This window comes from Stegostoma tigrinum, chromosome 16 (genome assembly GCF_030684315.1).
Source record: "Stegostoma tigrinum isolate sSteTig4 chromosome 16, sSteTig4.hap1, whole genome shotgun sequence".
NCBI classification, from domain to species: domain Eukaryota; kingdom Metazoa; phylum Chordata; class Chondrichthyes; order Orectolobiformes; family Stegostomatidae; genus Stegostoma; species Stegostoma tigrinum.
Window position 1 is genome coordinate 30,469,943 of NC_081369.1, and position 26,963 is coordinate 30,496,905.

The window sequence follows — 26,963 nt, forward strand, 5'->3', positions numbered from 1 at the left end:
GACGTCACTTCCGGAGCCTGCCAGCTTGCGGCCGGTGCTCGAGCTTCTTCCTCCCTCTCTGTCACGATGGCGTCGGTAGTGGACACAAAGCTTTACGACATCCTCGGAGTTAGCTCCGGAGCTACGGAAAACGAACTCAAAAAGGTGAGTCACGGCCCGCCGGTGACACGCACGAATCGAGATGGAAAACAATACTCTCCTCCTTAGCCAGTGCCTTTCGGCAAAATTTTAAGGAAACAGCGCACAGCCTGAAGCCTGACCGGCTAGGCCGCTGCCTGGATTGTTGGTGTGTTGTGGGTAGACGAAGTGGAGTTGGGGGAGAAACCGAAGTTCAGCGAATTTAACAGGAATGAACCAAGGATCTGGCCGTTTTCGGTGTGGTTGCTATCAGCAGAGCGGGGCCGCCTCACCTGCCGCCCTTTTGAGGGATTGGAGAGGTGGTTGGGGGGGTTGGGTCAGCGAGCCGTGAAGGAGGTGGGGCGGGGGGGTGGTCTGGGTGTTGGTATTGCCGGCGCTGCTGTCACCGGCGTCCGCTAGCGTTTCCCCTCCCCTTCCGAGCAGTAGCACGCCTGGGATTCGGAAACACCCGGTGGCGCTTCATTGACCGCGACACCATTTTGTGTTACTGCAACCACCATTCCCCCCGACCGGGGGCCTATCTTTGACCGCTACCGCAGCGCCTGGGACATTAGTGAGGCCTTTCAGGAGGGAAGTGATGGTGACGGCGGAAGTGTTTGAAATGTTGCTGATAAAATTAGCCGGGCTGTGATCTAGAAAGGCTCTGGTTAATGTCTTCCGTCGCGACCGGAGAGCTCAAGTGCAAGTAAGTTGTATTTCTGCGAGGTGAATCATAGATACAAAGTGGATCAAACCGAGCAGACCAGTATTTGAAGTCGCACTTTCGTTTGTTGTGTAAATATGTCATTATGTTCTTGAATGATTTGAAAGACATCATAATATTGCTCCAAGCGATGATCGGTAATTTTCGTTACTGTTAGCTGAGGGAGTTTAGGAAACTACGCGCATATTGATCTGTCTGGGACAAAAACAGAAATTGCTGAAGAAACTCAGGCCCAGCGGCATGTGTGGCGCGAATGGCGAGTTAAAGTTTGGGATCCAGTGAGCTTTTCTTCACCCTGTCGACTTTCTTCAGCAATTTGTTTTTGTTTCGGATATACAGCATTCGCCGTTCTTATAGTTTGGATCTGTCTCCATATCGTTTGGAAACGTGGAATTGCAGGTATTAGCTTTCTTGCGTTCTGAACTGAGATGTTTTGAGTATATTTCGTACCTTGCTCTTGAAAGAAAGAAAAACCTACCTTGGGCATCCTTTAATCATTTAGTGTCCTATGCAGAATTGGTATTTAGAATCATGGAATCCCTACACTGTGGAAGTCAGCCATTTAGCCCATCAAGACCACGCCAACCCTCCAAATAGCATCCCGCCCAGACTGATCTCCCTACCTGTAACCCTGCATATCGCATGGCTAACCTACTTCACCTGCACACCCCTGGGCTTAATGGGCAATTTAGCATGGCCAATCTACCTAGTTTGCATATCTTTGAACTGTGGGGTGAAACCAGAGCCCCTGGAGGAAACCCCACAGACATGGGGAGAATGTGCAAACTCCATACAGTCACCCAAGGGTAGAATTGAACCTGGATCCCTGGTGCTGTAAGGCTGCCATACTAAGTGCTGAGCTACTGTGCTATATATTTCAAAGTAACAAAAGGGCAATTGAACATTAGGTCATGGCAGTTTGTTACCTTAAGTAATGACAGCTGAATGTTGCCCTGAAAATTTGAGGCTGCTCTTGTGCTGACCTAACTAATTCATGGAAATGTCAAATTAATTGTGAAACGATTTATTCAATTTTGTTTTGGTGGGCGGGTGTGGGGATTTGGCAAGAGCTACTGCTTACTACTTTGAGACTTTGACTGGCCTAGTCTAAGGAGCTGCTCTTGTGGTCTCCATGGCCATTAAGTCGCATTGCTGTCAGTTATCTTGTAAAAATTTGTTTTTGTGCAAAGCCCCGGAGTCTGGGACTGTTACGGTATACTAAAGCTTGTAGCGCTGGAAGGGTTTGAAACAAAGCAAAAGGAGAGATTTGCATGCTGTACATTTAAATTTAGTTCAACATATTTGTGAATGCATTTCATTGTTTGTCTCTATTTTTAAAAAGAGAGGATGGAATAAAATAATGTGACAGTGTATACTTTTTTAAAAAAATCAAAACATTAATCTTGTGAAAATTCATGCGATATGTAGAAGATATGTTGGTTTACTTTGTATGCGGAACATAGTGGCCTAGCAGAGAATCTTTTCAAGCCTCATGCTTCAATTCTTGAAGGGTTTTGTACAGGAGGTTTCTGCATGGCTTTAGATGTTATTCTGTATCTTGTTAACTACTCTAAGAATGTTAACAAAAAAATTGCAGGTTTCTTGTGTGGGCTTTCCTACTTCAGGCAAATTTTAATGAAAGATCATCCTTCCACAACATGTGCAACCTAGTTAGGCATTGTTATATTGTAGAGGGGGAGAAACCTTTTAAATCAGCATTCCCGTGTGCATTTTCATGTACCTTGATATTTTACATTTGTTCTATTGAATGTAGGTGTTGCTGGCTAGACATTTGACCAGGATTATTTACCTATTCCTAATTGCCCTGGAAAGGTGATGAACTGCCTCCTTCAACTGCGGCAGTCCTTGGGGTGTAGGAACACTGTCTGTGCTGCTTTTTAAATCTGGATATCCTATTTCACGTAGGCGATTCACAACCTTACTTTATTATGCAAAGGTGCATCTTCATCTATCAAATGGACCCTTTTGTTCTAGCAAATATCAGACTCATCTGAATCCTCATCTGTGTATTTGTCAATTACACATTAGAGTAAAGATGACATGTCTTGGCTGACCTATCATTAATGTACTAAAGTCAAATTAATCAAAACTGCTTCATCTATCCTATCTTAAAGTAAACCCTGCTGACCTATTGCTCCTGTCCTTTGCGACCTATGTTGGCTCCAATTTAAAATTCTCATCCTTACATTGAATTTACTTTGTCTTTGTGGATTTCTGTCTCTTTAATCCCACAGTTACCAGCAATCTTCCATCTCTAACTCCTTATCCTTCGCTCCATTATTGGTAGCTAAGCCTTTAGATGAACAAACAACGTTGCTTCCTTTTTCCAGCCTCTCTGCCTCCTGTTCTTACCAAGTTGTTACAAAATGCATAATGTGGTTTGTTACATTTTTATAGTTCATCAGTCACTAAAATTTGCTGTTTGCCCTTATTTGTTATTTGTTCAGAATGTTAGATACTGAGACTTTATAGTATTAAGAGAGTGGAACTAAATGAATGATTTAAGAATTGTAAAAACATTCGTAGAAGTTTGGTTTTTAAAATAAATACAATAAATGAAGAGAAGGATTGGTGTTCTGTGAGGCATAGTACTTGATCCGTGTTTTACACTAGATTATGATAGGTAGTCATTAAAGAACTCAGGTGAGATTAAATAAACCTAGAGAGTGGGAAAATTGTGAACTAATGTAAAATGGCAGTATAATCATGAAATCTCTACAGTGTGGAATCAGTCTCTTCGGCCCAAAAAGTCCACACTGACCTTCATATCAACCCACCCAGACCCATCTCCCTTATAACTCACCTAATCTGCACATCCCTGAACACTAAGGACAATAGATCAAAAATTCACAAGAAAAATGGGATTCGATCTGGAAAGCTGTGACTGACTAGGATATGATAGTGAAATTGCCTGTCTGATGCTGTAATTTTCCATAAGACCCTTTAAGGGTGTTTTAAAATGAACCCGCTGCAGTCCAGTATTTAGAGGAAAGCTGTATATTTCAGTTAATCAAATATACATCTGACAAATGTGGGTTTGTAGAAGCAGCAAAGATACTAGGTTGTGTTTCTTAGCACAAATCCTTGTCTCATTGCAGTAATGGAGAACAAAGTTAATTCTTGTTTACCATCTTCATGGAATTTGTTCTGTGATTTAGATAGTTGTTGAGAAGACTGTATTAGTTTCCCTTCTGATAGAATTGTTTGTCACACAGGCAGATAAGTAATCTGGTTTTCAGCACCTTATTTAGAACTATTGTGTTACTAACTATAATTATATGCTTATCAGTTGTTTGAGTTCGTAGTTGATATAATGCTGCCACTGCGTCAGTGGTAGAGGGAATGAATGTTGAAGATATTCGATGGTATGTTGACACCCCCCCAAAAAAAAATTCAGGCTGCTTTTACCTTGTGATGTCAACCTTCTTGAGTGTTAATATGCAGTCATTCAGGCAAATTGAATATATTCAATCACATTTGGGACTTAGTGGACAGGAACAGGGTGTTAGGAGGTAAGTTAATTGTTTCCAAATTCTGACCTGCTCTTGCGGCCACAGTATTTATGCAGCTGGTACTGTTCAACTTCTGAATGTTAATGCAATGTTAAATGTTGGAAGTTCCATTGAATGATGTGGGGTGATAGTTTCTTTTTTCGTTGGAAATGGTTATGACCTGGAACTTGTGTACGAGCGTTACTTGCAATTTATCGGCCCACATCTGAATATTGTGCTGTCCTTACTGTGTGTAGAGTAGGACTGCTTCGTTATTTGAGAAATTGTGAATGGTTCTGAACATTAATTCTGTTCCCCTGGCACAATTTTCTTAAGAATTTATCTAATTCTTTTGAAAGTGACTATTTAGTACCTTGTTAAGACTTTCAGGCAGTGCATTCCAGATTTAAACAACGAGCTGGGGCAGGAGGGCAGGTTTCCTTATCTTGACTTTGGTTCTTTTGCCTTACTTTTAATTATGTATCCTCTGGTTACTGACTGTTCTACTGCTGGAAACAGTTTCTCCTTTTTTACTGTGTCAAAATTCCTCTAGTAAATCCAACTTCAATAGAAGGTCAGTGATCTGAAAGATTAACAGTTCTGCGTTAACTAAGTTAGGGATTTTGCAGTAAAGTATTCAGATTGAATGGTTCACACTGCATTGAATTGTGAACAATAACCACGAGAATGCAGGCATAGTTGTACACATACTTACTTGTGCTATAGGTATGCAACATTTCATATTTTAATGCACATTTGACAGTTCTGGGATTGAGGTGACTGTTTTCATTCAACCAATCACTGAAAGGTGCGTATTTAATATATTTCAAGTTCTTATTGGTCCAGATTTTGCACTGATAATGGCAAAGCAATTTGCATTCTTTGCCTTTGCTGCATTGAAGCTGGCAGTTTAGGCAGTCTGCACATGTGCAGAACAAAACAAATGCAGAAGTTTCTGTCAGTGATTGTGTTGCTCTTGCAGATACACTATTGCGTATTCTCTAGTCCCTAAGCTACATCAGTGAATTGGTAAAAGCAATGCTTTTGGTCTTGTAGCAAAAGCCTTTGAAAATGTTGCTTGCTGTACACTCCTGTTAAAATGTAATTGCATATTTGTAGAATTTCTCAATTTGGGTAATTACATGTTTTTGCAATTTATTAATATTAATTAAGTGACAATTTAATCCAATCAATCAAATTTTATTTCACTATGAAAATTTAATTTAATAGTGAAGAGATTCATAATTTCTAATTCCCTGTTTGCTGTCTGAAATTTTTAAGTTATTCATTCGGGACACGTGGTCTTTGCTAGCTCGGCCATTATTGCTCAACTGCTGTAGAGAAGATAGTGGTGAGCTCCCTATATCTAAGAGCAGAATACATTAAGGTGATTGGCTGTAACTTTGGCATCACTGCATTCTGTACTCCACTTGGATTATGGCCACATTTAAACTGCGGTCAGGAAAGTGGGAGTCCACCGCTTCAAGGTCCTTTTCACTATTCGGACTATAAGAAGCTGTGCATAGTATGAGACAAAAACATAGACCCCAGTGAGATTCAGTACCTGAACTGATATACTATTTAGATAACCAAGATAACAACATTTTTTTCTGATGCAGGGTCTAGGCCCGAAACGTCAGCTTTTGTGCTCCTGAGATGCTGCTTGGCCTGCTGCGTTCATTCAGCTCCACACGTTGTTATCTCAGATTCTCCAGCATCTGCAGTTCCCATTATCACTGATTTAGTACATAGTTGAGAGAGCTGTGGAATCTTTAAAATTGTTGTTTGCTCCTGAGCAAGAAAGTCAAAAAAGATTACAGCCCATCCTTATTCAGCAATCCTTGTTGTGCGAGTCATCTGTTGGATGTTGCTTTGACAACACAGATGGTTTTCATGCCTTCTCGGTCAAAAAGCCCGGTGTCATTACAATGCAGTGTCTCAGCGAAAGCCACAGATAAAAGGTGGAGAGGACTATATGGAGGAGATGATACCATCATGTTCAGCAATACAAGATACTTATTTTCAGATCAGTTTGTTCCTGGTATAATTGTAATTACCTGTGCATATTGTTGCAGTGTAGACAATAGCCAACTCTCTTGGTCGTCTTTGCCTGCTTGCTTAAATCAATTGTTCATGGAATTTTTTTTAGAAATATCATCTGGTGCTTTTATACCTTAGATTTAATCATGGATCTGTGATAGTTGTAATTAGGTTCATTGAACAAACTTTGCAATTTATGAATTAAGAAGTTCCGCCTTCCTTATTATACTTTTAAATATGTGGAATATGATGCTGACCAACTTGATTGAGAATTTGTTTGACCTATAATGTATTCATTTTTAAGGCATACCGCAAATTGGCTAAGGAATACCATCCAGATAAAAATCCAAATGCAGGAGACAAGGTAAAAATAAACAATTTTATTTTCAAGTTTTAAAATTTGTTTGCATCTGACATTGTGCTATTCTTGAGCTGAGAGATTCTGAATGAAAAGTCTGCATCACCAACAAGTCTGGATTTGCACCTTGCCCGTGATTGAGTTTGAGTATTCAGGCACTACTTTCAAAATCCTAATCCAGCTCCTGCTTGTTATGAAAATGCAATTTCATGTACTCAGGCCATGAAAATTTTAAATGGTAGACACACTGCTGCTATTGAAACTACAGTGAAGGCACATTTTTTCCTTTAAACATAGCCTTTTCTTTCTATCATGAGGTCACAACTCCATACTGAAATTTGGTTCTGTCATCAGCATGAGCCATGGTAGAACGTTGGACTGTGGAGTGTATTCCATATATGTACCTCCAGCAGGAGTCATTAAATTTTGAATAAAAATCTCGTGTTGGATTTTCCTCAAGTTGGGTGGCAGATTTACCATTCCAAAAGACATTGGAGTGAAGGTTAACTCTGCAGAGTCATGGATTAAGCCAGTCTATTTTTATGCTGTATGATACAGCTAATTTATGAATTGGTAACTGATTGGGAAAAATTAATACTTTTACTCTAAAAATTATTTGAGATGTATTGTTTCTTCAAAAATTGAATATTTGATGAATTATTTTTCTAAAGAAGGGTCTCGACCTGAAACATCAGCTTTTCTGCTCCTCTGCTGCTTGGCCTGCTGTGTTCATCCAGCTCTACACTGTTATCTCAGATTCTCTAGCATCAGCAGTTCCTACTATCTTTAAAATTATGTCTGTTAGGTTTTTCCAAGAAATAACTTCATTGCTACTGCCATCAAGGCATTATTCAAGTGTAATAATGAGACCTATTGAGAGACTGGAGGTGGGGTGCTGTGGCTTTAGTTCATAGGTTGTTCACCAATGTCTCAGGAGTACTTTTTTTCATTATATGAATGTGTAGAGGGCACATAATAGGCTTCAAAATACAAACAGTCTTGACACTATAGGACCATCTGGAATTACGAATCTATTTTGCTGTCCAATTCCAATTACCTTCACGTTAAGCCTAAAGTTAAAAAATGAGAAATGTCTTGAAGTTTACCTGTCGACTGTAAAGATGGGTATTTTCTTAGTAAAAGATTCACAAAAAGTCTTCTAAGATCGATACAAGCAATCCATTGTTTTTAGTAACATTGTTAAAAATGTCAGACCCCAGATCCATGAAGGTCAAATGCTGCTGTTGTAATACCCATATTTTTAAGGGACTGTCTCCAAGTCTACTGCGACACGTTTAGTAAATCAATAAGACTTTAGTCAGATCATGCTAATTTTGTCAACGATTTTGTATCTTGATTCTGGTTTTGAATTTTTATCCACCACTTTATACCCTTCTATTATACCACTTTCTTGGACAGAATTTATATATATATATATAGAATAAAACCACATATTTCCCAGTGAGAAATTGTGTATTTTTGGACCAAACCATGGATGAATTAATTATCATTTCCAGAGAGGAAAGTCACTTTAAAACTGTGTCATGTAAAGTTGAATACTCAGTGTGTGGAGTTTCCATGTTAAAGATACTGATTTGTTGCATATATGGTTAATAGTATTTTAATTGGTGAATTTGGCTTCTAATACTCATTTGTACATAAAATATTGCTTGTTTTTGGATTGATAATTGAAATTGGACGATGCTTAAAACCTATTCTTTTGTCTGCAGTTTAAAGAAATAAGTTTTGCATATGAAGTTTTATCAAATCCAGAGAAGCGTGAACTTTATGATCGATATGGCGAGCAAGGCTTACGAGAAAGTGGTGGTGTTGGAAGTGGGATGGATGATATCTTCTCACATATCTTTGGTGGGGGTCTTTTTGGATTCATGGGTGGTCAGAGCAGAAACCGCAACAGTAGACGACGAGGAGAAGATATGGTGCATCCTCTTAAGTAAGTTATTTTTCTCATTTAGAAAGCTTTATTTTGCCACAAGAATTGCCTTCCTAATATTTTGTTTTCCAAATTCAACAGGGTCTCGTTAGAAGACTTGTATAATGCAAAGACAACTAAGCTACAACTAAGCAAAAATGTGCTGTGTAGTGCATGTAATGGGTAAGTTGAGCTTGAATAATTTGAGTGAATTTTAAAACCATTAAATGCTTGTTTGATTTTCTTTCCCTAATATTTGTTTCCCAATTGACTGCCCACTAAATCAAGGTATTGAAAACTCATTTGTAAAGCTGTCCTTCTTAACTGCAAAGACTGCTATTGGTGCTAGAGGCTGGACAAGAAAAAGCTGTGGTATTCAACTGGTACCATATGCAATGGTACAGATTCTTGGCACATGTTGCATTTTGCATCTAGTATCAAATCGAAGCAGAGCTTGATCAATTACATATTAACTGTTTTTAACCAGCTAAGCATTATTATTCTATCTACAAAATGAAAAGGATGCTGAACTCAATTCTATTAAACGTTTTTTGACCATTCCTAGAATGGCAAGCATTTTCCTGCTGCAGAACCCCTGCCATCTCCCAGGTATTCTTTACTCCCTTGAAGACAATTAATTTTGTTGAGGTATTTTGGTATTCTGTAAGAAACAGGAGTAAATCCTAGAGCCTGCTCTGCCATTTAACTTAAAACTTATCATCTATTTCAGCACCTTTTTCCTACACGTTCTCCATATGCCTTGATGCTTTTTAATACGCAGAAATCTATTTGTCTCTGTCTTTAGTGTGCTCAATGATTGAGCCTCTTCACCTGTCTGGGGCAAAGAATCACTACCTTCCGAGTAAATAAATTCTGCCTTATTCTCAGACTTTATTCTGAGACAGGCCTCTAGTTTTCGACCTCTACTTCAATAGCAAGGGGAAATATCCTTTCACTGTCTGTCGTGCTCTGAAAGAATTTTGTAAATTTGAATGGGAACACCTCTCAGTATCCTAAAGTCTAGCGAATATAGGTTCAGTCTATCTAATATTTTCTCACAACCCCTCATCCCTGGAATTATTTTAGTGGACTTTCGTGACGGCCCCTCTATGGCAATGTAAGGATACCCAAGAAAGAAAACCAAACAGCACACCATACCCCAAGTGAGGTCTCAATAATTCTATATTATTGCAACAACTCATCTTTACTCTTGTGCTCAAATCCTCCTGTAATAAAACCCAACATACCATTTGCCTTAATTGCTTACTGTACCTGCATGTTAACTTTCAATGACCTGTGAACAATGATACCCAGGTCCTTTTGAAATTCATCACTTTCCAGCCTCTCTCCTTTTAAGAAACATTGTTTCTGTTTTTCCTGCCAAGATAAATGACCACACAGTTGCCCACATGGTATTCCATTCTGCAATATTTTGCTGCTCACTTGGCCTCTATACCAGTGTTACATTTAATCCCCACATGTAATTCATTGATAGAGTTTGAGCAGATTAGCTCCAGGTACTGATCCATGTGGGGCACGCTGATCACAGCCTGCCAGCCTGAAAATTATATGTTTATTTCTCCTCTTTTCTATCCATTAGCCAACTCTCAGTCTATGCCGTATATTCCACCTCTCCCTCAATCTGGTACAAGGGGCCATTCATTGTGAATGATGGCAGCAAATAACCATGGATAGCATTGCAGAAGAACCGAAGTAGTTCTGGTGATAAGGACATGTTAAAAATATGTAGCTTGGTGAGCTTATTTGTTGAGACTGGAGCAATGATTGCATTTTGCTAATCACTTGATTATACATCTGTTCTATTACTCATTATTTGCTTGCATGCTGCCTTGGTTCACCCATTTTCTTGACTCTTCTGACATGACTCCTGAATGTGTATAGCCTTTATTATAATATCCGTCTCTTGTGATCAACTTTTAACTGGGAAGACAAGATTCCTAAACTCAAGTCTGTTTCATTTAACAAACTGGTTCTTGAAATAGTAGCATTGATTTGACTACCTGTCAGTTAATACTGGAGCCCTTATTCACCTCAGCTGTTTTTCTCATCGTCTGTTTACATGCAATCATTTGTTGTAACGTTAATTGTTTATTTTTAAATGCAGCCAGGGTGGAAAGGCAGGAGCTGTTCAGAAGTGCAGTGCTTGCAGGGGACGAGGTGTAAGGATTATGATTAGGCAGTTGGCACCAGGAATGGTTCAACAGATGCAGTCTGTGTGTTCTGATTGTAACGGAGAGGGTGAGTAAATTTTCGTTTGCATATACGTTGTAATTGGGGTGTAAGCTTGCCGTTTTAGTATAACAAATGGAATTTTGAGTTGAGGGCTACACCAGTGTGTCAGCAAGAAACCTGGATTTGTAATCCGATTTGCATAGGATGATGCGAATATGACAAACTTACATTTATTGATTCATTTGTGTTTAATCTCTTCTGGACTTGGACTTCACTGATAACCCAATGATTGAACAACAAATTGGCTAAATTGCTTAATTTTGTTCCCAATATTAATGAGGAAGTTGAAGGCTGAGAATTTTAACAACCATTTCTAGCCTTAACACTGCATGTTTTAAAGATCTGAACTGTGTTTGCCCTAGACAGAAGCCATGACCCCTTCAACCATTTAACTGCATTATTGAAGCATTCCATCATTGTTCAGATGCATGTCCTGGAGTTTGTGATATCGAGTAACGGCCCTGAGACCCAAATGATGTTTTGAGCATCATGATGCTTTATGACATTAAAAGCACAATTTCATGATAGCACAAACCAAACGCTCCTTCTGTGTCTATATGTCTGTCCTCCAGGTTGATCATGCCTGGTGCAGGTGTATTACTCTTGTAGTCTCCACTTTAGATGCACTTCTTGAGCAGTCGTCCTTCTTCTTTCCCTCTGTCTGTGGGTTCTTCTGCCTTAAGCCGTTGTACGTCTGTTTTTAATCCTTCCTTTTCAGCTGCTAGATTTTGATTTACCAGTTGTATTGTACGGATAATGGATTCATTTCCTGTGCCCGTCCTACAGAATGGCCCTCTCCTCTGTTGGTCACCTCTTCATGTTCGGATACGATGGGTCTCTTAGTAGAGACATCCTGGCTCCACGTGCAGTGAGCTTTAGTGATGCTGATACATTTATCGGTGGCATCCACTCGTTAACGAGTACAGTTATCCATCTAGGAAATTCTGCACCTCTGATCATGGGTTCTCTGGGTCCTTGTGTGTCAAATGAGCCTGCCTGATCCTAGAGCCAAATCCCTGACTACTCATTTGGCAGGCGCTAGATGCCTTGTGTGAGCATCTTTTAACCTGGAAGTGCTGTTGCACATCAAACATATGGTACTTGACATAAAGTTGATCATATTCCAGTGGCAAGGAAACCTCTACCACTGGGAACCTCCCTAGAGCTGCAACCCTCATCCACTGTCGCAAGCTGTTTCAATCACATTAATATTTTACGCCTGGATTGCTGTTGAGGACTTGTTTTGGTTAATGCTTTGTCTGGTTCTTCCACTCTGACTTTGTCCTTTAGGAATGTGATCAGCACTCTCTGTAATAAGATTAACTCCTTACTGGGTCTCGCCCATGGGAAATTTTATTGTTATACGTGACCAGGTTTTTCCATATCCAATACTTTCAAAAACATGTTGTATTTAATATGGAATGATGCCTGTAAAGTACTTCCATACTTTTGTCATTTATTGGAACATAGCAGTTCCTCACTATCTGCCTTGAACCCAGGATTTGCAGCCAATGATATTGAAAAATGGTTCTTTAGTTCCAAGGCAAAATATTGAGACTTGTGGTCTCATGCCTGATAATCCTTAACTATCTAGGTAAAAGTTGTTTGATAGGTGCTTTTGGGGAAACATGGAGGGATCATGGAACATTTTCAATTTTAATTGCTCATCCTTTGGTGGCTTGGAATGCTTTCAAATGCTTTGAAATTATCTTCCTAAGTCTTGGGTTATTTATGTGTCTCCCCTCTTAAGGTATTCCTTAAAAGCAACTTATTTGACAAAGCTTTGGACTTGTGGCGTAATAGTTCCTTATGGTTTTCTATCAAACTTCCATTTCCTTATACTTTTCTAAAATGCAGTTGTTGATTTGATAATGTTAAATGCGCACTGTCAATTTCAGTTTACCTGCCTCCTTAATGTTGTACTCAATCACAAGGCATTGATGGCTAGTCACTAGCACGTTCAGGAGCGTAAATCTCAAACTGAACTTTAAATTTTGTCAGGGCCAATAGTCACTACTATATGCAGTGACTTTTCTTTAACACAGCGTGAATTGATTTGGTACTTCTGAAGGTCATGCGAATGCTTTAAGTTTTGTATTCATGCTGGGTAATGCTGCCTTCGAGAATGGGGATGATCATGGAGCTTTCTTCTCATGTTACCTGTTTTATTGTCAGCCCCCTTTCATGACTGGATGCGCCAGACTGTAAAACTTTGAATAGTTGGTGTGTGGTTGCTTAGTTCTTTATAAAGCATGTTTACTGTGTTGGAAATTCACCAATCTGGCACCTCAGTTGTAGATGGAATTAGCATTGCTCCTGGCAGGTTACTCGAGGGTTTCAATGAATGAAAATTAGCATATTGTCTTGATAAGAATGGTAGCATGACGGTATATATCAGTTTAGGAGATTGACAGGTTGTGGAAGTACTGTTCTGTTGATGTTCCACAGCACTGTGTATAGTCAATTTGAGCTGTTGATCTGATCTGATCACTATTCTGCTCTGCATGGTGTTTGCACAAAATGGTAGGGATGTCTTCAATGTGCAGAATGACTTTGATGACCAAAGTGTTCTGTATGGACACTTCACCTAACACTATGTTTAGTCGAGTTTGTAGATGTGCAAGGTTGGTGTCAAGTCAGTTCTTCGTTTGTATTAGCTCTTCCAAGCCTGCTTCAAGCTCACTTTGACAGCTCAGACCTTGGGTCATTACTGAGCTTTTCTTGCAAAATGAACATTGAGATCTCACTCCTCTCCTGTCCCCACGCCACCCTGTCATATCCCTACTGCTGTCTGTCATAATTCCAAAATTAACTCTATCTCTCCCTTGCAACATGAGAGAAAAATTGTATGTTTCTACACAGGCTTCATTGAGTTGCATGTTATAATGACTGTATTCAGTGCATGTTTCTCTGTATGAATCAGTGTTGGAAATTTAGTTCAAGGAAGAAATTGGTTTTAATGTGAGATTTAACTGAAATGTGTGATTAAAGATTTAGAGCTACAGTTATGTTTATCAGAAATAGTCACCAAGAGTGACTTGAAGTGCCTGATAGTTTCTATTCTTTGTATTAAATTTATGTTGTCATGTCTGTTTGTAAAGAATTAAACATGAAATACCAAAAGTTGCTAGAATCTACTAAGCTTTTAATCTAAATATGTATGTGATACAGCTTTCAAAACTGCTTTTAGTTCTATTGTGTGCATGCACAAGAAGCACAACTTAGATTGCCCTATTTTTAGATCTAATCTTTATAATATCCCTAAAACATGACTGAATAAAAGCTGCATGGTGGAAGTACTCAGTTGAACCCTTTGAACTCAAGCCTTCTATTTGAATATTACAGGTGAAGTTATTAATGAAAAAGATCGATGCAAGAAATGTGAAGGAAAGAAGGTTGTAAAAGAAGTGAAGATTCTAGAAGTTCACATAGATAAAGGCATGAAGCATGGACAGCGTATTACATTCAGTGGAGAAGCAGACCAGTCTCCTGGTGTGGAACCTGGTGATATTATCCTTGTACTACAGGAGAAGGATCATGAGGTATCTAACTGCAGATTGATAAATGTGACCTTAGCTTTTCATAATATATTTCCAGTTTCAAGTATTGGTGAGGCCTTGTGGGGGTTTAGCTGAATTAGCCTAAAGTAGGGTGAAAATACATTCCATGAGTCGTGATGCTTAGTACACTTCAGTATTTCCTGGTGGGTGTTTGTTCATTTGTAGTAGATTTTATTGTGGAAACAGCCATAAGAGAAAGCTGGCCTGATTTCATAATGCAAGCATTTGAGTTGGAAGAAGTGGCATTTTTAAACCTGAAACAAAGGGAAGAAGTCTCCAAATTATTTTCAAGCTTTCAGCAGTATATTAGGCAACTAAGTTGAAGTACCTAAAGCGACCTGCTTTTTAAGATATGCAATGTTCTCTATATACTTCAAGTTTGATGTTTCCTCATACTGTTGCAGTTCTGAAATGTAGGCTTGATTACTGGTCTGTGATGTTCTTGTACAGTAGGACGTAGAGGATAATTTATTTTGACAGTGGACTAAAATGGATTTTCCCTTCGCATCTCTCAATTCACACGGTATCTAGCGAGTTTTGAGAAGATTTGTAGCTCAGGTTGAGGCTCTGGATGTGAGTTTGCTCGCTGAGCTGGAAGGTTCGTTTTCAGACATTTCGTCACCATTCTAGGTAACATCAGTGAGGCTCCGAAGTAGTGCTGGTATTATGTCCCGCTTTCTATTTGTCTGGTTAGGTTTCCTTGTGTTGGTGATGTCATTTATCATAATGACATCACCAATGCAGGAAATGACATCACCAACCCAAGGAAATCTAACCAGACAAATAGAAAGCGGGACATAACTCCAGCACTACTTCGGAGCCTCACTGATGTTACCTAGAATGGTGACAAAACGTCTGAAAACGAACCTTCCAGCTCAGCGAACAAAGTCACATCACACAGTATCTATTAAAAATGTATTTAGCTCCACTTTACACATTAATCTCGTGTCAATTTTAAAATTCAGACGGATTTGTCCAATTTTCTCTTCCAGTTACCAATCAACCGCCTTTTAAATTTTTTTAAAACCTCGAGTTGCTTATTAAATCTTGCAGGTGACATTAGTATTGGAACTTAGAGATACGTAGGGATCCTGCAGCACTAAAAGAAACAATCTGATTCTGCCTGTGTCAGCTGAACTAGTTACCTGGCCTATTCCTACTTTTTGGAGCTTGTGTTACAGCGTTTAAGTGCATATCCCAAGTTTTTTTTAACACTCAAAGATTCTGCATTAAATTCTCAACAGCTGTCTGGGTGAAATAAATTTTCCAACTTCCTTCTAATTCTTCTATTCAGTAAATTTGAATCTATCCAGTGATGGTGACCTTTGTGATAAGTGGAAAAATAGATCTTTCCAATTGATACCATCTAAATTCCAAGTTTTTTTTGCCATCCTGACTTTGAAACGTTGTTATTTCCTCACTATTGCTGGCTCAAAACCCTGGAAGCAGCTTGACACCATGTTAGCTGGGCAAGAATGAGCAATAAATGCTGAGTCCATGTCCATGAACAATTTTAGAAACATTTCGAATCTCCATACACCCTCACTGCTTGGGAGGAGAAAACCCGAGTTTAGTTGACCTTTCCTGAAGGCTAATGTTCTCCATTCCTGGCAGTGCTGGCATAAAGCCTTATTTAAGTATTTGTTACCCATCTTCCTTGTGCAGAAGGTGGTAAGGCATTCAGGGTGCTGAGGATGCTTTTGAGACCAATTAAATTCTTTCTGTAATATGTAACCAGGATTATAGCCAGTATTGTAAATGTAGCCTAACTAATTTTTATACAATTGTGCAATCATCTCCTTGATCTTGTGTTCTACGCCTTGGCTAATTTGAAAAAAGTAACCTGTATGCTTCCTTGACATTATCCACTTATCTGATGGATCTCCAAAGCCACCTCATTTCTTTCACAGTGATAATGGGAATTGCAGTTGCTGGAGAATCCAAGATAATAAAATGTGAGGCTGGATGAACACAGCAGGCCCAGCAGCATCTCAGGAGCACAAAAGCTGGCATTTCGGGCCTAGACCTGATGAAGGGCCTAGGCCCGAAACGTCAGCTTTTGTGCTCCTGAGATGCTGCTGGGCCTGCTGTGTTCATCCACCCTCACATTTTATCATTCCTTTCACAGTTTGCTGTCTTGCCAGTTTTTTTTTCTACCCAGCTGGCCGTTGATATCTCCATGCAGTTTACAGCCTCCTTACTTATAATTCGGTCCTATGCGAGCCAATTATTGCTTATCTGCAAATTTCTTAACTGTTATCTCTCCATTTAATTCTGAATCATTGACATGTACTACAACTAGGACTTGACTTAGTACTGAACCCTTTGTACCTCTTCGGTAATAGCCTTTCACTCTCAAAATCCTTTTGCTTCCTGCGCTGAACCAAGTTTCAATGCAGACTTCATCCTCCCTTTGAACACCTGTAATATCTCATAATATTCAGTTGAGTTAATCAGATCTTGCCCGAACAAGTCTATGCAGAATGGACTTGATTAATCTCTGCCTTTCTAAATGATAATTGACACTGTCCCACTGAATTGTTTGAAATAAATTTTTCCACCTTCTCGGAAGGGTATATGATTACTTTGTCCACCCTGTCCTCCATTTAAGCTAAAATACAATGTTAGCCTTCCAACCCTCCGGTACCATGCCTATAACTGGGGGGGAAATTGTAAAATACTGTTACAGATATCCTTTCTTAGAGGATTGTATAGTTTTTACTGATGTCTCATTTCTTATTCACATCAATGCATTGCAGGTGCTCAAGTAATTTACCCGCTTCCAAAATGCTGAATCCTTAATATTTATTTTATGTTTACCCCATTCAATATCTCAGAATTGTCCTCAACTACCATTATACCCACATCTTTTCCCTCCGCATGCAGGTTGCTGTTTTTCAGTCCCTTTGGCCCAGCTGTCTCTCGTCATCAGAGATAAATGGTGCACTGACCTTTACATTGCTGAGGCCAGACACTAACTTTCTGACACCAACTCCTACTGCCTCCTTGATCGTGACCCCACCCCCGAGCACCAAACAATCATCTCCCAAACCATCCATGAACTCAACAGCCTCCAACCTCATTGTTCCCCAACCCTGCATGGCCCGCTTCTATCTCCTTCCTAAAATCCATAAACCCGCCTGCCCTGGTCGACCTATTGTCTCCGCCTGCTCCTGCCCCACCGAACTCATCTCCACCTATCTGGACTCCATTTTCTCCCCTTCGGCCCAGGAACGCCCTACCTACGTCCACCCATGCCCTCTACCACCTCCAGAACTTCCCATTCCCCAGTCCCCAACACCTCATTTTCACCATGGATGTCCAGTCCCTATACACCTGCATTCCCCATGCAGATGGCCTTAAGGCCCTGTGCTTCTTCCTGTCCCGCAGACCCGACCAATCCCCCTCCACTGACACCTTCATCCGCCTAGCCGAACTTGTTCTCACCCTCAACAACTTCTTTCGATTCCATCCACTTCCTACAGACTAGGGAGGTGGCCGTGGGCACCTGCATGGGCCCAAGCTATGCCTGCCCCTTGGTAGGTTATGTGGAACAGTCCCTCTTTCGCTGGCCAAAAACCCCACCTCTTCCTCTGTTACATTGACTGTATCAGCGCTGCCTCATGCTCCCAAGAGGAGCTTGAACAGTTCATCCATTTCACCAACACCTTCCACCCCAACCTCAAGTTCACCTGGGCCATCTCCAACACATCCCTTACCTTCCTGGACCTTTCTGTCTCCATCTCAGGCCTACCACCCACAAACTGATATCCATTTCAAGCCCACTGACTCCCACAGCTACCTAGAATACACCTCCCACCCACCTTCCTGCAAAAATTCCATCCAGTATGCCTGTTCCTTCACCTCCGCATCTGCTCCCAGGATGAGGCATTCCAGTCCCGCACATCCCAGATGTCCTCGTTCTTCAAGGGCCGAAACACCCTTGACCGCATTTACTGCACCTCATCCCTCATACCCTGCCCTCGCAATAACTGCCAAACGAAAATCCCCCTATTCCTCACATTACCACCCCACCAATCTCCGGATACAACGCATCATCCTCCGACACTACTTCTGCCATCTACAATTGACCACACCACCAAAGACATCCCACACACACACACACACACCCCCACCCCTTTGCCTGCTTTCCGGAAGGACCACTCTCTCCGTGACTCCCTTGTCTGTGCTACGCTCCCCTCCAGCCCCACCACACCCAGCGCTTACCCCTGCAACTGTGGGAAGTGCTACACCTGTCCCAACACCACCTCCCTCACCCCCATCTCAGGCCCCAAGATGATTTTCCACATCAAGCAGATGTTCACCTGCACGTCCGCCAATGTGGTATACTGCATCCGCTGTACCCGGTGTGGCTTTCTCTACGTAGGGGAAACCAAGCTGAGGCTTGGGGACCGCTTCGCGGAACACCTACGCTCGGTTTGCAATAAACAACTGCACCTCCCAGTCGCGAACCATTTCAACTCCCCCTCCCGTTCCTTAGATGACATGTCCATCCTGGGCCTCCTGCGGTGCCATAATGATGCCACCCGTAAGTTGCAGGAACAGCAACTCATATTCCGCTTATTAAACCCTGCAGCCCGATGGTATCAATGTGGATTTCACCAACTTCAAAATCTCCCCTCCCCCCACCGCATCCCAAAACCAGCCCCGCTCATCCCCGCCTGCCTAACCTGTTCTTCCTCTCACCTATCCCCTCCTCCCACCTCAAGCCGGACCCCCATTTCCTACCTACTAACCTCATCCCACCCCCTTGACCTGTCCGTCCTCCCCGGACTGACCTATCCCCTCCCCACCCATACTCTCCTCTGCACCTATCTTCTCCTCTATCCAACTTCAGTCCGCCTCCCTATTTATTTCAGAATCCTCTCCCCATCCCCCTTTTCTGATGAAGGATCTAGGCCCAAAACATCAGCTTTTGTGCTCCTAAGATGCTGCTTGGCCCGCTGTGTTCATCCAGCCCCACACTTTATTATGTTTCTCATCATCCAGTCTCTGTCTTGATCTTTAGGACATGGTTTGGTACTCCTTGAATTTACTTGATATATTTTCATGTCATCTTTACTTTTATTTCCATTGTAAATTCACCCCTATACTTTGTTTACAGGCTTCCTCCAAAGATACTGATTCAACGTATTTGGTTTAATTCCCCAAAATTTAGTGTAGAACTGTCTTTAATAGCCCTTTTAGCCAGTATGTAGGATGGCTTTCCTGAATGTATTTGAAGTGGTTTGCCCCCTCAATACCTTACACTAATTTCAGTTTATTTGCACTTAACAGTTTGCCCACATGGTGACACTATTATAGTAATAGTTAAGATTTATTTGATGTGTATCTGTAACACACTGCATTAAACTCAGTAATGATTGGACAAACAAGTTGATAAATGCTTATTTTCTAACCTTGTTTTCTCAACTTTTGTAGAGCACTCATAGAATCCCTACAGTATGGAAACAGGTCATTTGGCCCAATAAGTCAATACTGACTTTCTGAAGAGCATCCCACCCAGACTCATCCCCTTGCCCTACCGCTGTAACCTTGCATTTCCCATGGCTAGCCCACCTAACCTACAGATTCCTGGACATTATGGCAATTTAGCATTGCCAATCCAGCTAACCATTATGTTCTTCAAGTAATTTTCTGCCTTCCAGTTCTGCTTCACTTTTCTTGCTTCTGAATGCTCATGCTGTGCTTCCTATCGTCATGTCAGTTGAAATAATTGCATTGGGTTTATTGTCACATGCTTACATGAGTACAATGAAAAGTTTACTTGGTGAAAAGCTACTTACGGCATCATCTTGGGTGCAATTAATTTAAATGCTCCCCATCCCTTTAACAAGCCTCACCATCCTATTGAGATGCAAGCTTTTGGTCCTAATACACCAGGAATCTGAAGTTTTTCTCTTCTGCACTGACTCTCAGCATTGCTCAGTTATCCTGTTTCTGTGCTCAGTAATGGAAGACACTGGGACTGATCAACTCCTGAATTCTTGCTTTTCAATTTCCTTCCCAGCTCCTTTGAGTCTGCAGGATGTCATTCTTCTTTCTATAGGTGTCGTTGACACAAACATAGACCAAGATATTGGGTGTTTTAGATAATTTTTCATCTACCTGTTCAAAAATGTTATTACACACATTTGGAACAGGTGGGACCTGAACCTGGACATCTGGCCCGGAGACAGGGACCTGCTATTGCACCACAAAACATTTAATCTATCCCTTTTCGAAGTCTTACAGCTGCTTAGAGACCTCCTCTTTCCTGTCCTCTGACATTTCTTGTATATATGTTATCTGTTACACAAGGATTGTGGAATTCCCAGATGGCACAAGGTTTGCATTTGACAGGACTGAGTGCTTCAATTTATTCAACTAATTTGATCAACTTTCCCATTGCTGAAAACCTGAAGGGGGAAAATGTCTTGTAGTAACACTGTTTAAATTTAAAAACAAAATGAGGTCACAAATACATTTTACCACCGATATTCAAGCCTCTTTCATGGTCTGCCCTTCTGCCTCCTTGAGATTCTTGTTTTTAAAGTTCTTGTCTCAACTAATAGCTTAATCTGTTTTGTGTTATAAGTATATTACATTCAACGGCTGCTTGTATCGCAAACCACAAGAAGTGCTGGACCCAAAAAGCTAGCTGAGTAGCTCCACTCGGAATTCATACTTGCACAAAATTTCCAGTGTTTGTGATGTGTACTAATCTGTGACAACACTGCTGTTCACTTTATTCTAGAAAATTGAAAGTGACTGCTGAAACATTTTGATCAATTTTCAGTTTTTACTTTAGCTATTCTTTTGGGCAATTTTACCATTCGAATAGAAATGAGAGTAGGTATGACAGCCACAAAACCATTTTACCATAAAACATCAACCATTGCAGAAAGTATTTTGGCAAATGGAAAGAATTAACTTTCATGGGTGTGCAATTTTCAGGGTTTGGACCACTGTTGACCAGACTATATTGAAAGTAATAGATTTAAATGATATACTGCTAAATTATCATCATTGTCATATGCAATAGACTTCAAAAGGAAATGGAGTTGCCACTTTGTGGAGATGATCCAGTGTTACATCATATCAAGGTACATGATTGATATATTTATGTTCAGAGGGTTCTGTTGGTAAATGTTTCTTTTAATATCTATGTAATATCAATTTTATAAACTGGCAAACTGCTAACTATGGATAAGATGCCAAAGTTCTTTATACATGTGTCTTATAGGGGTTAGTTTTTGCAGTGAAAACATACTGTAAATTGTAGAAAATGGAGTGCAAAACATTAAAATATCTCAGTCCTGAGAGTATCCTGACCTTGATTAGTGTTATGAAGCATTTCAGAAAGTGTACCTAGTGGGTTCGTCAAGTTAAAGATTTAATTAAAATTTTTCAGGCTCTTTAATTTTTCTGTCTGAAGTACTCTGGTTAACAGGAAGCACTGGCCAACTTTCTGTACTTGACACAAAACTATTGAAATGAAATCAGGTCTAACCACATGCGTTCAAAATTTGAATTAACAACTTGTAACTCTGTACCTCTTAAACGTCAACATATGTGCAAGCAGAAATCAACAAACAAAAATGATGTTATAGGTCAAAAAATTTGTACCAGTCCACAGGACTCGGATATCCTTTAATTGCTTAGCCTTTCTGATCTCCATTTGTTTTTCCAGATGTTTTCAGTTCTTTTTGACGAACATCAGTAATTGGCTCACTAATTGTTCAGTATCTCTAGTCAGTGTTTAGAGACAGCAGGTAGCTGTCTTCCAAGTTGTTACTTGTCTGCAAGGGGAGAGATGCTATTGTTTTTTTGGGTCTGGAGGCTGTTTGCCCCATTTTGTTCCCATTGGTTGTCGACCTGCCAATCAGTTTTCTTACTGATAAGTCCAGACCCCCACAACAACTCCTGATTGAAATACCACTCAACAGACACTCTGAGCAAAGCCGAGTCTTTAATATCTTTTCCCATTGAAGAAAACAGCAGTGCAAATACATCTCATAATGAATTAATGTTACTTGTTTTTAAACTGCAACATCTCCTTCCACAGTTTTCTTGGTTTACAACATTGTTCTTTTCCCATTTTAGTCCAAATTTCAAAAATCAAGGAAACTTTTAAAAAAATCTTTGCATTACCTTGCTCTGTTTTACAAGGTGGCTGTTGGGAGTTCATACCCCTGCTACTGAAATTCCTAAGTTTACTGATCTTCCCAAGATCTCTAAAAGGCATAACCATAATATGCAAGGTAGCTAATAACTAGCACCAACAGAGCTTGTTCTCCAGGCTACGTCAGCCATCTCTGGGATGGTCTGTGCAAGAGTGTTGAAATGTAAAAGTGTTGAAGTACAAAGCAAAAACTACAGGTACAGGACACGCTCAGACTGCATCTATTGAGAGAGAAAACTCTAGTGTGGATCCTTTGTTGGACCAACCTTTCTGACCACATGAAATGTGTTTTCCCACAAACTGCCAAAGAATTTGCCTTGGATCTCCTAAATGGATTACATATTCGATTTGGTCGAAATCTTTCCTGAGCAGCTCAAATGAAAGGCTTTAGTAAAATGCACATGAAATGAAATAAAGACCAGTGCTAATCTATAGTCTGTTGGTATTGAAGCAAATAACTGCATGTTGGGGATCTGAAATACAATGGAAAATACTAGTAATGTAAAAAGCCGTCAGCCTGAAGCATAATTGTTCCTCTTCATAAATGTTGCCAAGACTTGCTGAATATTTCTAGTATCTTCTGTTTTTACATGCAGTGGGAGTCAGTGGTCAGTCAGCTGGATACGTTGCATCTAAAATACACAGTTGTGAATTGTGAATGGACAAACTTCAGTTGCTAAATGAAAAATTAGGCCTCGATGCTAAGTGCTTACATGTGATATTGCACATATATCTCTTTCAAATAGCAACTTAATATTCCTGTTCTTTGAAACTAATGGAAGCTTTTTTAAGAGACTTCTTATTTTTCTTGATATTTTAGGAATATTACCCAGAGCAACCTCGAAGTGCCCTGTCATGATGCATGTGATGCTTGGTCTAATTACTTGTGTTTTATGTTCTTTTAAAATGTATGGTTGCACTTAGTTCATAAGACATATCATTTTGCTTTAATTCCTAGGTGTTTCAAAGAGAGGGAAATGATTTGCACATGACCCACAAAATTGGCCTTGTTGAGGCACTCTGTGGCTTTCAATTCACATTCCAACATTTGGATGGGCGGCAGATTGTTGTAAAGTATCCTCCGGGAAAAGTTATTGAACCAGGTAATAGATAAGAATGTAGAACTATTTTATTCTCAGATCTACCTTTCAAAAATTGTATTGTAATATACAGAATTTTCCAATATAAATGGAATGAAAAACAGGAGCAGGAATGGACCATTCAGTCCTTCCAGTCTATTCCACCAATATGATGGCTGCTCATCCGACTCAGTCCCCTTTTCTGTTTTCTCCCTGTACCCTTTGATCCCATTTGCCTTAAGAATTGTATGTAACTCCTTTTTGGAAAGCATGCAATGTTTAGGCTCAACCATTTTTGATTGCAGAGAACTCCCCAAGCACACCACTCTGAAAAAATCTTTCCTCATCTCAGTCTTAAATGGCCTGCTCTATGCCCTCAAACTGTGATCCCTAGTTCTGGACTCCCTCGTCATCAGGAACATCCTGGGTTTACCCTATTTAGTCCTGTTGGAATTTTACAGGTTTCTAAGATTCTGCCCAACTTTTCCTCCGTAACTCCTCTGAATAAAGGCCTAACTGAGTCACTCAATCTCGCCATCCCAGGAATCAATCTAGTAAACCTTGATTGTACTCCCTTCACAGCCAGAACATCCTTCATCAAATAAATAGACTAGAACAGCACACTGCTCCTGGGGGTGGTCTCACAAAAGACCTGTTCAATTGCAGCAAGACATCCCTGCTCTTGTGCTCAAATCCACTTGTTATGAGGGTCAACATAGCACTTGCTGCCTTCACTGCCTCCCTGTTTTGCTACCAAAGTGGACACCTTCACATTTATCTGCCATGCTTGCCCTCACACTCAACTCATCCAAATAAACTGAAGGTTCCCTATATCCTCCTCTCAATTCACTGTCCTAAACAGGTTTTGCGCCTGAAACTTGAGGGGGTATGCTTGTATCACGGTTAAAATACCAGAGTAATAATCTGGAAAAATGTATTCAGACATCATAACAGTTGAAGAATTCAGAATCAAGCAGTGATAAGAATATCCAATATGAAATACTCACTAGTAATGGTGACCATGAAAATATCTGGTTGTCATTATAGTTTGGAATGCATTTTATTACCAAAGCACCTTTTTGATATTTATATTTTATATTTTCCATTAGGTTGTGTTCGTGTTGTTAAAGGTGAAGGAATGCCACAATATCGTAATCCATTTGAAAAAGGCAACTTATATATCAAGTTTGATGTTCAGTTCCCTGAAAATAATTGGATAAGCCCTGAAAAAATAGCTGTGAGTGGAAAATTCAACTTCTCCTCTTTCTTGCTTGCTGGGTGCCTTTCTGTCAGTCACCCGCTCTTATAATTTGTTATTTCAGGCTGGAAAGGTGTAATGCTGCAGCATCTAACCTGCCTCTGTAAACCAGGAAGATTCAAAATATTTTTTAATCTCCATCCTTCTAACATTTTGTTACAAAAATGCATGTGCAAAGTTAATACTTGTGTTATCTTTAGGAACTAGAAGATTTGCTCCCAGCCCGGCCTGATGTTCCCGATGTGATTGGTGACATTGAGGAAGTTGATCTGCAAGAGTTTGATAACACCCGTGGCTCTGCAGGAGGACACCGACGGGAAGCATACAATGATAGCTCTGATGATGAAGGTGGCCACCACACTGGCCCTGGTGTACAGTGTGCCCATCAGTAAACTTCGGTAAAACACTTGCAAACTATGTTCTGTTCAGTTTTGGATATTTTCAGATTTCATCTGGTTTTGTTAAGAGCCAAACTGGACTTTATGTCACAACTTAATCCAGAGGAACTCTGATGGACATCTCTTTGCTGTATATGTAACTTTTAATTATATTTACCGAATGTATAATTTAAAGTAAACTAACCATGGCACAGTGTGAGGTGCTCAATTCTTTGAGACCTATGCAGGGGAGCAGCTGGTGAGAATTAAACTGGTATCTCAAATTTCGTCTGTCCTTGTATTTCTGCTTTTTTAAAGAAAAGTTTCTGTAAATTCTTTGCTTTCCTTCTACCACCACTTCAAAAAAAACAAATGTTTTCCTGATGTTGTGTGGCCCTTATTTGTGTACACTTGATGTATGGGCTGAAATCACATGAGCTGCTAACATACGTAGAAATAAAGAATTTAGTGGTGTGCATATCTCAACAGCTGCATGTCAACCCATGTGAAGCTGCATCTATAAGTTTTCTAGAGCTTCAATAAAAAAAAAGTTTAAAGCAAAGTAACAGAATGTGGTTATGCGGTTCTTTTCTAGAACCCTCAAAGTTCTGTGGTTGTTAAGTAATAAATTCAAATTGCAACGGCAATTTTTTTTATTCGGAATTCATGCTTGGAAGGAGGCTCAGTTCTTTGTTTTGTAAAGTTTGGGCAGTTTTTTTTTCTTGCTTTTCCTCCATCTCTCCCATTGCCTTAAATTTTGGCAAAGCCTTTGGACCATTCTATGTTGTGACGATGATTTAAAATGTTTTTTTCATGCTCAAACTGTAAGTAGTTATTTCTGAAGTCCAAAATTGAGTCATCTGTTAAAATGTTTGTTCAAATTAAAAGTTTTGAAAAAATTGGAATCATTTGTATGCACTGTTAAATATTTGGCTGTTTTAAGAATTTTGGGGCTGACTTTTGTTTACCTGTGACATGTGTAACAGCCATTTGCTGAAAATGATGTGCAATCTGCTAAATGTATGGCAATGCTCCCTGTATGAAATTTGAATAGATTGACATTTGCAGTGGTGGTCATTGTGGATGCAATCGATTGTTCAGTAATGAATCAATTAAAAGTATGGACAGACACTTATTTTTATGGAATCATTGGGCAATGGCTGTGAATTTGGTTTGAATCAACATGCTACTTGCCTGACCTTTTTAATTGGTGAGCTGTTGATGGGAAAATTACATTTTAAAGTAAATCACTGGTGTTTTACGTATGTATTAGTGCATACTAACAATTTGCGTGTATTAAGATCCCATGGCTTCAGACATTGAAAGCAAAGAATGCCAAGTCATTGAAACATTGACCAAGAGGTTGGTTCAGAGAAAGATGTTTGAAGGCAAGGGAGTTAAAGGGGTTGATGGAATGGAACAGGGGTGACAGTGCACTTGTTGCTAATAGAGTTCAGTGGGTGGGAATACGCAAGGGCTGAATCAGAGAAACCCAGATTTGGTATGGTTAGAGATGACTGACATTAACAATTTAAATATTGTGAATTTAGTAAATTACTTTGAGACA

The 26,963-nt window shown here is 40.0% G+C and overlaps 1 protein-coding gene across 1 annotated transcript; it reads left to right on the forward strand.

Moving 5' to 3' along the window:
- dnaja2a (DnaJ heat shock protein family (Hsp40) member A2a) lies at nucleotides 1–26,527 on the forward strand. Its single transcript, XM_048546576.1, has 9 exons — nucleotides 1–144; nucleotides 6,698–6,757; nucleotides 8,482–8,705; nucleotides 8,787–8,867; nucleotides 10,810–10,943; nucleotides 14,283–14,479; nucleotides 23,641–23,785; nucleotides 24,871–24,998; nucleotides 25,220–26,527. The coding sequence occupies exons 1-9, from the start codon at nucleotides 67–69 to the stop codon at nucleotides 25,409–25,411; spliced, it is 1,239 nt and encodes a 412-aa protein (XP_048402533.1). The 5' UTR covers nucleotides 1–66; the 3' UTR covers nucleotides 25,412–26,527.
- Nucleotides 26,528–26,963: the final 436 nt, after the last annotated feature.